This window comes from Ambystoma mexicanum, chromosome 11 (genome assembly GCF_040938575.1).
Source record: "Ambystoma mexicanum isolate Mex_15411 chromosome 11, UKY_AmexF1_1, whole genome shotgun sequence".
NCBI classification, from domain to species: domain Eukaryota; kingdom Metazoa; phylum Chordata; class Amphibia; order Caudata; family Ambystomatidae; genus Ambystoma; species Ambystoma mexicanum.
Genome location: NC_090934.1, coordinates 849825524 through 849837711, shown reverse-complemented (window position 1 = coordinate 849837711; position 12188 = coordinate 849825524). Strand labels below are relative to the sequence as shown.

The 12188-nt window shown below is 48.3% G+C and overlaps 1 protein-coding gene across 1 annotated transcript in view; it reads left to right on the top strand.

Moving 5' to 3' along the window:
- The window catches only part of DDB1 (damage specific DNA binding protein 1), a 1539839-nt gene that overhangs the window by 910866 nt on the left and 616785 nt on the right, over positions 1-12188 (top strand). Inside the window, exons 17-18 of the mRNA XM_069623834.1 lie at positions 6041-6136; positions 6388-6499. Of these exons, the coding sequence (XP_069479935.1) occupies positions 6041-6136; positions 6388-6499 (208 nt within the window). The remainder of the gene's footprint in view (positions 1-6040; positions 6137-6387; positions 6500-12188) is intronic.

The window sequence follows — 12188 nt, the reverse complement described above, 5'->3', positions numbered from 1 at the left end:
CACCAACAACACCTTCTCAGACAAATGGAGGCTAACCCGAGGAACCAGGCAAGGATGCCCCCTATCACCCATGTTATACATTATGGCTATAGAACCATTGGCGGCATACCTTAGACAAGAGTACAGAGATGGGGGCATAGAGATAGACGGAGTGAATCACTTAATCTCTATGTATGCAGACGACATGCTCCTCTAACTAACAAACCCTGTACACATATTACCTTACATATTAGAGACCTTAGAGGGATTTCACAGATATACGGGGATCCAGATTAACCATAGTAAATCCTGCCTGTACCCCCGGGTGGCCCTGAGCATGCAGGGGGCCGAAGCTCTTCCAACACTAGCCCTGAAATGGGAACCCTCGTCCTTTAAGTACCTGGGCATCAGGGTTCACAGAGACCCCAAGACAGAGCATGCTCTCAATACAGTCAGTGCAAAGGGGGGGGCTAGCAAAGTCAATGGAGTTCTTGAGCAGGTTACCGCTCTCGGTGGCGGGCATAGTGGGACTACTAAAAATGGTTGCCTTACCCAGACTTCTTTACTTTTTCACTAACCTACCATACCACGTACCACAACAATTTTACAATGAATTAAACAAGCTATGCAGGTCATTTCTGTGGCAAGGCGGCAGGCGCAGAGTCGCCCTGAACACAATGCAGAGACCCTATGACAAAGGAGGCCTCAAGGTTCCTAATTTCAAACTGTACTATTTAGCCGGACAATTGAAACACGTGATCCAAAGGATGGCTGACGAGGCCTCAACAGACACCCGCCTGCTGCAGCCAGGAGTCACTCAATTGCTACTCTGGGACCTGCTATGGACTGCGCCAGGAATAAAACACCTATATCCGTACCTGATCCTCTTAGGTACCCAGATATGGAAAAGAGCCTGCAAGGCCGCTAAACTAACAGATCCCTACTCCCCGCAGATCCTGATTGCCGCCATCATGACAAATAGGCAGGGAAGCTACAAGACAATAAGAGGCATATGGGAACCAAGTGGTGTTGCCACCCTCGGTGACCTGGTGGATGTTCAGGGTATCTTAAATTTTACTGAGCTACATGAAACCTCTGGGATCCACACGGGACAGTTCCTACTGCACAATGCGGTAGTGAAAAGACTCGCAGCCCGATGGCCCACAGTTGAAAACCTGGATACCGGACATGAAAGCATCGAGAGCCTGCTGGGGGCAGCGGAGGGAGGCCACGAGACCTCCAGAATATACGAAACACTGCTTGACAGCACCACCCAGCAAAGCCTTAAGTGTAAAGAGAAGTGGGAACAGGAACTCGGCTCGCAGTTCGAAGACAAAGAGTGGGAGGCCATAACGAGATACCCCAAAAAGGTATCTAGAAACTAATTTTACATCATAAACAGAGCGAGCCTCACTCCAGACATCTCCAGATTTAGAGGAGCAGAAGCTACGGGATGCCCTAAATGCAAAGAACCTCAAGCAGGGATGACACACATGTTTTGGGGATGCCCCACCATACAGACCTTCTGGGCGCAAATCAAAGCCGAGGCGGACGTCACCCTGGAGGTGCACACGCCAAAAGCATGTATCCTCAGAAGATATCCTAGAAACAAGAAGAACAGACCATTAAACAGACTAAAAGACTTAATGTATATACTCGCAAAAAGACGTATCGCTATGAACTGGAAGTGCCCTCAGGCCCCGTGCTTCTCAACGTGGTGGGAACACCTCCACAAATGGACGAATGCCGAAACAGCTGCCTGGGAGACGGCTCAGAGCCAACAAAGACAGGACACCTTGGATGATCTACTCCAATGGGTGGCACTAACGGTTACGCTGTTTAGCCCTAAGGAAGAAGGCTCCTCAGGCAACGGCACAAATGACTCACAATAAGCACAGAGATGAAACTGGTGGTGAAGAATGTTATGGTCCGGACAGTTGGGAAAGTGGGTTGGGAGGGTGTTATTGTATCGTTAAGTAACCACGATATTGAAATGTTGTAAACAATAAAAACAATTTTTTTTTAAAAAAACCTTTTGAACCAATGGCCACGGTGGACCTCGAGTATCTATCCTGGAAAGTGTCCTTTTTGGTTGCCGTTACGTCAGCAAGGCGGATGAGTGAGCTCCAGGCCTTGTCGGTGGAGCATCCCTTTTTGGTCTTTCACAATGATAAGGTGGTCCTACGGACGAATCCTGCTTTCCTGCCGAAGGTGGTAACTGAATGCCATCTGAATCAGTAGATCTCCCTGCCAGTCTTTTTTCCGAACCCTACCTCATAGGCAGAAAGCGTTCTGCATTGTCTCGATCTCAGAAGGGCTCTTAAATTCTATCTGGACAGAACTTCCGAGCTTAGGAGTTCTCAACTGTTTGTGACTTTTGGTAACCCTCAGGGTAAGCAGGCATCTAAGGCGACTATTTCTCGGTGGATTGCCGCCTGCATTACAGAGTCTTTCACCGTCCAAGGGCTGAAACCTCCTAAGGGTATTCATGCACACCTGGTGCGGGGCAAGGCAGCCGCGGTTGCTTTTCAGAAATATGTCCCCTGGGAGTCCATCACTAGGGCAGCTACTTGTGCCTCCCCATCTGCTTTTTTGTAAGCATTATTGTCTTGACATGAGCTCAAGAGCTGATGCTCAGTTTGGTCAGGCTGTGCTGAAGAACCTTTTTCAGTAAGGGGTATTTCCATCCACCTGTAGTTCCTGTTAGGAGTGCTTGGGAATCTCCCATAAGTATGGAGGAAAGGGTACGGGACGTAGGAGTATAACCAGTTTACTCACCGTAGTGACAACCTTACTCCTAGTCCATAGTCCCCTTTCCCCCATACGCCCGCCGTCACCTCTAATAAGGTTCCTCTGTTATTGCTAATAGGGCTCTGACCTGGCGATAGAAAAGGACTGATGGGCGATGCGCGGGGCGAAGCCAAGGTGGGCGGGGTTACAGCCACGTGCCGGGCCCCGCGCAAGAAAGAGAGGAAGGACATATTTTTTAAAACATTTTTTGGATGCTTTTTACAAAGTGCTCCGGTCCCGTCCCACAGGACAGAGAGATGTCCCATAAGTATGGAGGAAAGGGGACTATGGATTTAGGAGTAAGGTGGTCACTACGGTGAGTAACCTGGTTATATATGAATGGTTTAATTTAATTACAGGGTCCTGTTTGATGGTCTCGGGTGGTCCTTGAGTTTTTAAAAGATTGTGGTAATTGCAGCTTATCAGAGTTGAGGGTCTTCATGTATACCTCACTTGGATGACTGGCAGGTACAAACTCATATCCTGGCTCATGCTTGAGCTTATGTATGGACATTGTTGCTTATTTTCAGGCTGGGTCTCTTGGTCAATGTGAACAAATCCTTTATATAGATTTTTGCCTGGACGACAAGCTTGGGCTGAATTCCTGTGGACTGTATCTGAACATTCAAAACACAGGAAATTACTTCCTTTCAAGGACTTCTACAACAGCATGGTGATTCAGGCACAGGTTGGGCACTCTTTAAGGCAATTGCTATTGTCAGGACTAAGTTGCACAGACTTCAATTGCACTTAGTGGGCAACTGGAACCAGACCTAGTACCTGCAATTTGCCATTGTATATTGATTTTGCCTTTGATAAAGGAGGACATTCGTTCTTATTAAGATGTTGGCAATGTTTTCCTTGGTAATACAAAACAAAATTGTACTGTTAAGTCCCCCTCAAACTGGACTAGGACTACAGTGGGGTTAGTCCCCTTTCTGAATTTGGGGGACTTAACATGGGCACTAATACCACCCAGGGCAAATCTGCTTTATGGTGAAGTGGAGGGAAAGCCTCCTCCCCTTCATCTCCAAGCTTACAGTTTGGAGGTGGTGTAACTGGATGTAGATAATTTGACACCAAAACAATTGGCTGCAACATATTTCTGTTGGCACCACAAACTCCTAAAAGGCCCATAGTTTGTTGTTCAGACCCAACAAACCTTATGACGGAAGCCTCCTTCCCAATGCCCCCTCGCACTCCGACATTACAACCTATTCTTTCTTCGATGTTTGCCTATGGTGCTACATTTTAGAACGTATATGTTCACAACCTGTGGTCTTGAAAAGGGGTCACACTGTTCATATTTTTCTTCTATATTTTAAAAGTGAAAATGTGTGGGTGGCTGGGTTTGGGGCAAAGCATTGTTCCTTATCCAGTTCCACAATGTTTCACTTATCTGCACCAAATTTAGCTTAGTTGCCTGTTGGGACCCTCTGGACAGTACTGGCTACATGATATTTGGACACCCCACCCTGTTCCCTAGATTTCAGCACAAGTTAAAAAAAATGTGCGGGTTTGTGGCTTAGCGAAGCGTTGTTCCTTATACAATTCCACACTGGTTCACCAACCTGCACCAAATTTTGCATAGTTACCTGTTAGGACCCTTCCAGACATTAATGGCTACATGGCATGTGGACACCCCACCCCTTTCCTAGATTTCATCACCTTCACACATGACGGTTCCCTGAAATCGGCGAAACATCAATGTGGCTGTAGAAGGACCGGTCCTGACACGTGGAACAAAATTCGAGCTCCCTATGGGACCTTGAAAACCATGTTTCAAGGCCCTAGGATGCACGGTTCCTGCAATATTTGAACAGCAATGCACCGCAACAAACTGCACCACGCCATGGTGAGGCGATCTCGGTGGGGAGAGAGCACATAAGGTCCCAGTATGCAGCAGCACACCAACTCTGGTCACCCCCCCTCATCCCAACATCTACTCCAGGGTATGTCAGCCAACCACACATGCTCATTCTCGGTGCAGTTTACTTCAGGGTGCAAAGCACATCAAGCGATGAGCAAATTGGAACAGGATTTTTAACACTTGGTGTGATCGTGTCTGTCTACAGAACCCTTACGGAGAAAGGGTACCTTTGCTAGTTTACTTATAAATCTCACTGGGAAAGCCATGCATTTTTGGCACAAAAATACTTACCAAATTTACCTTCCGATATCAGCCTTCTAATCCAGGAAGATGCCCTTCATTTCTAGAAGTCTTTCTTGCCAGCTCTAATGAGCTCTAGTTTAGAAATGTATCTTCACTCTTCGCCTGCTAAAGCTGCTTCAATGGTCTTTCAGGGGCATGTTCCAAGCATTGTTACACTTGGTAATCAATGCCATCCACCTCTGTCACTATTCCATGGAAGTATGCTCTCAAAGTGATACCCGATTTGATTATGCTGTGTTCTAAGACCTTAGATTTTCAAATCCTTATAAAGGAGTGCTGCTTCAGGAAGGACTCACTAGTGTGGAGGAAAGATGCAGTCACGACTGTACTTCTAGACAATTGTCCCCTTTTCTCAGTGAGCTCTCTTCCCCTTACTCCAATAATCCTATTAATCAGCTAGCCCTGGTGTAAACGGACTGGTGGGCTAGTCAGAAGAACGGAGCATGAGTGCTGTACTGCAGCTTACATGTGCAGTAGGCTCATTCTATAAAAAGTGTATTGGAGTGTAAATGGCTCCAGTGTCATTCCTTGGGACTGACCTTGGTACTAGTACGTAAGAAAGAGAACGATGGACTAGTAGTCACTATGGTATATGGTTACAAAATATAAAATGGGACAAAATAAACACTGATTCTTTACATAAATATTACACACATTAGCTTCAAGTGCAATCACATTACTCCTTGTGAAGAATATAATGTGAGTGGTCTTCTTGATTGAAAATGCTAAGATCATGAATCTGTGCTAAGGAGAAATGTGCGTTATTGAAACTTAAGAACATTCCTAAAACAATTCTGCCAGACTATTAGGTAAGTCTATGCAAAAGGAACAAGTATACTTGTCCTTGACACTTAAGGGGTTAAAGCCTTTGTGAACAGCATGTGCAATGGACATTAAGTGTGATGTGGCTCCATTCACCTACTGTCAATCCCTACCCCCTCTGCTGTTGTAAGTCTTAGCTTGTTCCTGCCCATGTTTTTGTCCTTGGAGATCAGAATTTAACTGTCATCAATGTATTTTGTCTGCATAATTCCTAAGAGCTTATCTTAAGTGCTCAGAGATTCAGTTGCTGACTTGTGCATTTATTTTCCTTGGCAGCTTAGCATTGGCCAATAACAGCACTTTGACGATCGGCACCATCGATGAGATACAGAAACTGCACATTCGTACTGTACCGCTCTACGAGTCTCCTAGGTGAGAATCCAGTGGAGGTTATCTGAGTTGGAGGAAGGGTTGTGGTGATGGACAGATTGGAGTTTCTGGGTGGGTTTCTCTTCGATAATTTCTTTTCTCTGGGTCAGTGACCTTAGAATTCAGGATTGGGCACTATATATGGGATCCAAACTATTCTGATACGATGGTTTCTAGGTTCTAGTTGGGTGACAAACTGTTTTCAGTTTTCTCTTTCACAAATGTGTGCCCAGCTCTAATTCGTTCTCTTTCAGGAAGATCTGCTACCAAGAAGTGTCGCAGTGCTTTGGGGTCCTTTCCAGTCGAATTGAGGTGCAAGATGCCAGTGGAGGAACTACGGCTCTGCGACCCAGTGCCAGCATTCAGGTATAGTGACCACACATAAGGACTAGCAAAATGTCACATGAATTGGTCAAATATCAAAACTGTGTAAATAACCTGGTGGTAGATATATTGCCAATATAGGCAAACTAGTAGCAGCTCTGCACCCTCCACTCAGCAAAGAGGCATATCTTTATACGTAGATCAGCTCTGGACAAATTTATCTGGCCCTGGAACAAGTATTTTAGACACAACAGCTTTTTCCAGATGCAAATTCCAGCATTTATTTGAGGCAACCTATGTTTTATGCAAGACAGTACTGTAGTACTTTTTATTGAGGTAGTAAGATTAAAAACCTATTTAGAAGAACAGTATTTGCCTGTCTAAAACGCTCAGTCTACATGTTTGACGTTTTTCAATTCCGCTCAATAGTCTAGTCCATGTGTGTTTGAGACCGGTTGCCCCAACGCATATTCTTAGATATTGCTGCCTGTTCCTTTTCCACCTCTGGGTGAATCTGCAGTCATTCCAGCTGCCCTTCTTTGATCACAATAGCATATGCATCTTTGTTTTTTTTTTATTGCTCATTTGTCAGCAGTACTATGGAATCACTTTCACATTCTTGACCGCTTGAGAAGATCAATTGTTAGGAAAGATATTCCTTTTAGACTACTTGCACTCCATAGTCTATGAACCCCCAAACTTGTAGCTTATGTTTTTGATCCTGTCCTGACTCTTTACAGAGGAGTGACTGCTTCAGCTTTTCTTCCCTGGCCTTTTGCTCATTTGTTCTGGGGAAACTGACGTGTCCTTCAAAATTCCATTACTGGGAAACTGTTTCCCTTTTGCCTTTCAATTTTTTACCTTATTTTGTAACTTTTTAATATTGCATGCAACTTACAATGCACTACAATGGGGATACTTTTGTGTTGCCCTAAATTCTTACCTATGGGATTTTTAGTTACTTTTTAATGTGCCTAAAGAAAGGGTGGTGGCAGCAGATACCTTTTTACAATTTTTGCTATATTTTTAGTATGCAAGTTCGCATTTACCGCATTTGGCTACTAAAGGTGGCTAGTGTCTTAAAATGGCTGCGCCACAAGATTCTTCATTTGTTGTTTGGCCTTCCTCCTGCCATATCAGTTCAGGAAATCCCCAGCATGGTCATGCATTTGGCTGGGAAAGCTGCTAATCGCAAGCTAATACATGCCCTTTTTGTGTGGACCCAGGAGGTGGGCTCAGACGGTCTTGTTCCAATCCACAAACTGGTGCCTGCAAGTCTGGTGTGCATGCACGAAAGATACCACAGTGGAACCTGACTGGACCATTGCTGACTGAGTGGTGCAGATCCTTGCTAATGGAGGGCTGAGTTGGATCATGCACCTGATTTTAGGATAATATGAGGAGTCCTGCAGCTATTACAGAGGTTCAGAAGCAGAGCCAAGTATCCTGTGTAGCTGTGCATTCGACTGAAGACCTGAGGACGTCTTCTGAAGAGGCCTGGCGGCCTTGTCTGCAACTGTCCTGGTGAAGCCCTGCTGCATTACCTGATCTCAGAAGGCCCCTTGTTAGTGCTTCATCCCTTGGACTTGTGCCCTTTGCTGTACCTGTGTGTTTCTAGGCCCCGTCATGGCATCTGTGGGCCCAAAGACGTTATTTCGGCCGTGTGAGACCTGCAGCCTCAAGAACGTTTATGATGGGGATGGCCATGCGGACTGTTTGTACTGCCTTTACCCAAATCACTCCGTAGAGAACTGTCATTTGCCGGGCTTTCTCCAAGAAGATGCTTAAAGAGCGTAACTGGCGGTTGATTGCCTGATTAAACGAGGGGGCCTATTTGGCATCGAAGTTGGGGTCTGCCCGCTGGGGCAAGTCCTCTACTCCTTCGGCAAAGAGGTCACCAACGCACCAGAGGGCGCAGTCGGCAGAGCCAACGCTTAAGAAGCAGTGCACGGGGTCAGGCATGGCGTCTGATTTGGGAAAATAGTGGTGAGTCTTCCGTGACACGGCCGGTGCTAAAGGACAAGGTCGGGGGCCTCTCTTAGGGCGCTCCCACACAGAGGGCTGAGAAGCCGAAGGATTGGAGTGGCCGACCGGAGAAATGGGCAGAACCATCACACAACCCCTCGGCATCGGACAAGGAAAAGTGGAGGTCCCATTCCTTCTCGTCGACAAAGAAGAAATCTTCGAAGGACCGCATCATTCCTCTTCGGGCCGTGAGTCTTCAAAACATCGTTCCAGGTCAGAGTCCTAGCGGTCCTCTTTGCCGGGCGAAAGCCATTCCACCGGCTGGGGCGTTAACCTCGATTCCACTGTCGACAAGCTCATCGACGAGGGACCCTTCATCGACAACCGGAGGAAGGTCATCCCTTTATCAATCCTTCGGTGTTGGACCTGCAGCCGGCGGTTCCCTCCACGTCGGGAGGCCTGGGTGCGGCCCCGCCTCAGTATCCATTGGTCAATCTGCACTTGTTGCTATCAATGCAGGTGCTTACTACACTGTAGTCGCTCCTGGAACAGTTGGATGCCGGGCTCCCGGTGCCTCAAAGCCTGGTGTATCCCTTGAGGCAGGACTTGCCAGCCGTTCCCTGGCATAAGGAAGTTTTGGGGGCCCCTTGCCAGGGTCACTCACAAATGTCTCCCCCGGTTCGGCCCCCTGTGCCTTCGCCTAGGGTTTCACCCCTCCTTGTAGGGATCAGGAAGAAGCGGAGCTGGTGGAATCAGAGCCAGATAGCGTTCCGAAGGACACTCCACGGTCTCGTTGGCTCCCAGGCAGGCGGATACCTCGGATACTGACCCAGAGGTGGATCCTCTAAGTAGCCGGCACTGCCTTCTCTGCCGGATGATGTGGGAGCCTTTCATGCCATGATGGCAAAGGCTTGCCATGTGTTTGGCCTCACTCCGGAAGAGGCGAGGAAAGACTGTTTTTTGTTTGATCATATGGGGAAGAGGCGGAAGGCGGTCTTCTCTAGCCCCATTTTGTACCATGTTGTCATGATCTCTGCTTCCAAAAGATCAGGACTTGCCCAACTCCCTTGGAAGCAGACCCATAACCCCGGTTCCGAGTGCCAGCCAGTCCCAATTGGGACCTTTTGGACCCTGTCCTGGCGCCAGTGGCACCAGGCTCATAAAGATGCCCAGTCCCAGCGCTGGAAGCGCCGGGCTCATAATGCTTGGGTGGACTTACCTGCAGCAGACCATGCTGCTTACTTACCTGCCAGTTGAACCACTGATCCACTTCTGTTTGGGACTACTTTTCCTGTTGGGTGGGGCAGGAGCCACTCCCTAGGTTCAGAACACTGGAACTCTTCTGGAAAGCAGGAACTCTTTTTTTCTTACCTAGGCGTGGCTGTGGAAGGAGACACCTAAGCACTACAGGAGGCTATTTAAACCACACCCGATGGATGAATCTTGCTTTGCGTTATTCTGCATTCTCTGCAGCAGAACGCTCATCGTGTCTTCTGCTTCTGGGCCTAAGGGAACAAAGGCTTACCATCCTGGAATCCAGTCTTCAGCAGCACCTGTAAAGACAAAGAAAGAACAGGTTAGCACTACGGTCTTCAGTGGCAGCGCATCTCTTACCTGGTCCATCGGCTGTCACCAACGCCTCGCGCTGCATTCCGGCATCTGAAAGACAAAAGCTTACCAGCTCTTCGCACGCTCCGGAGGCCTTCGCACTGCATTCCGGCATCTGAAAGACAAAAGCTTACCAACTCTTCGCACGCTCCGGAGGCCTTCGGCGCTGCATCCCGCATCTGAAAGACAAAAGAAGGTGCGTTTAAAGACATTGGGCAACTTTATTACTCACGTGCCATTACTCCTTCCCACGCCGAATCCAGTGGGTATTCCAGCACCCTTCAGCTTCTCTAAAGCTCCGAACTTGTACCTGCAAGATAAAAGGGACAGTTGGTGCGCATCGTGAAGCAGGCTACAAGCGCTTACTTACGTGCTTCCAGGCGCTTCTATTCCTCACGCGGGTTCGATCCTCAACTCTCATCAGCCCGCCATCCGCCATCGCCGGAACCCTGCAAAACAAGAGATATCATTACAAAAGACTTTTAAGACATTTGAAGTGCCCAGAAGTTACCGTTCGTGCAGTTAACGACGGACAGCAGTCCTCTGAGGTCAAGAGGCCCGACCCTTATCCAGTGAAGAAACTGGTTACGGCACCCTGCCCCGAGGCAGATGGAGAGCTCGACGTTCACTTACCTAAGGTGAGGGCGTTAACCTTTGGGGTTCTACAGGAGAAGAGAAAGGGAAGAGGAGAGAGGCACCCAATAACCCCAGTTCATTAATCCCATATTTTCTATCTGCAGACATCTTACTCTTCGAGTCAGACATACAGTGCACAGAGGTCCAGCCCAAAGAGCCAACCGTGTGTTACACATCACCTTTGAAGATACGGCATTCACCCAGTCAAGACCGGCGCCTCTGCGGGAATCAGGTGAACGTTACACACGTGTGGCAGGAGGGACTTCGCACTATACGCTATCCATTCACGGAGCCTGCAGTCAAGGGCCGTTAAGAGAAAAAGTTCAAGGCAAGGGAGTCGGCGCCAAAGTGCCTCACGTCGCAGCCCACTCCGGAGTCGGTGGCGTCAGCGGCAGCCAGTAGGAAGGCGTGTAGCCAGCACAAGTGTGCGACTCCCCCGGACAATGAGGGCCGTAAACTGGATGCTTTTGGCAAGAAGGTGCTCATGGTGTGTGCTACGATGGTGAAGGCAGCCAACTCGTTGGCGATGATTGCGCAATACAACCACGAAATGTGGCACGTCATTTGATAGGTTCAGCTGGGGGAATTTCTGGTGTCGTTGGATCTCGAAGAAGCGTATTTTCACATCCTGATGCACCCCAAACATAGCAAGTTTCTACGGTTTGTGGTCGGCGACGAGCATTACCAGTTATGAGTTCTCCCCTTTGGCCTCCAGTCAGCTCAAAGGACGTTCACCAAGTGCCTGGCTCCAGTGGCGGTTTGGCTCTGCAGGGAGGGACGCCATGTTTATCCGTACCTGGACGACTGGTTAGTCAGGGGGATGACTCGTCAGCGGACGTTTGAGTCTCTCCAAGCAGTTATGCTCCTGTTACAGTGTCTGGGCTTTGCTGTCAACTTTGCCAAATCTCGACTGGCGCCCTCCGGGAACTTGGTTTTTCTAGGGCACATTTTCATACGCAACTCAATATGATGAACCCATCGGTCGAACGTATAGAGAAACTATTATCCATGGCGGGCTCCTTTGTGCCGGGAACATCGGTCACAGTCCGTGTATACATGTCGTCTCTTGGCACCATGGTGTCCTGCATCCCACTCATTCCGAATTGTCGACTTTTCATGCGGCCAGTGCAGGAGTTTCTTGCTTCAAGATGGTCACAGGTCCTTGATTCCTGGTCCGATTAGGTTCTCGTCTCCCGGGTGCTGGCAGACGCCCTCATTGGTATACTCACTCTCAAAACATAGTGAGGGTTATGCCCCTGGTGGAACTGGAGTTTCAGTACACAATCGTGACAGGCTCTTCCCAGTGGGACGGGGGGGCTCACCTCGACCAGTTTCAGGTCCAAGGCCTATGGTCCCTCAAGGAAGCTTCATTGCACATCAACATTCTGGAGTTGAAGGCAGTACGCTGGGCTCTGAAGTCTTTTCTGCCCCTCATTCAGGACTCAGCGGTGCAGAGTCTGACAGACACCACCACCATTGTTTTATCTGCGCAAAGGAGGCATACATTTACCGCCCCTATCCC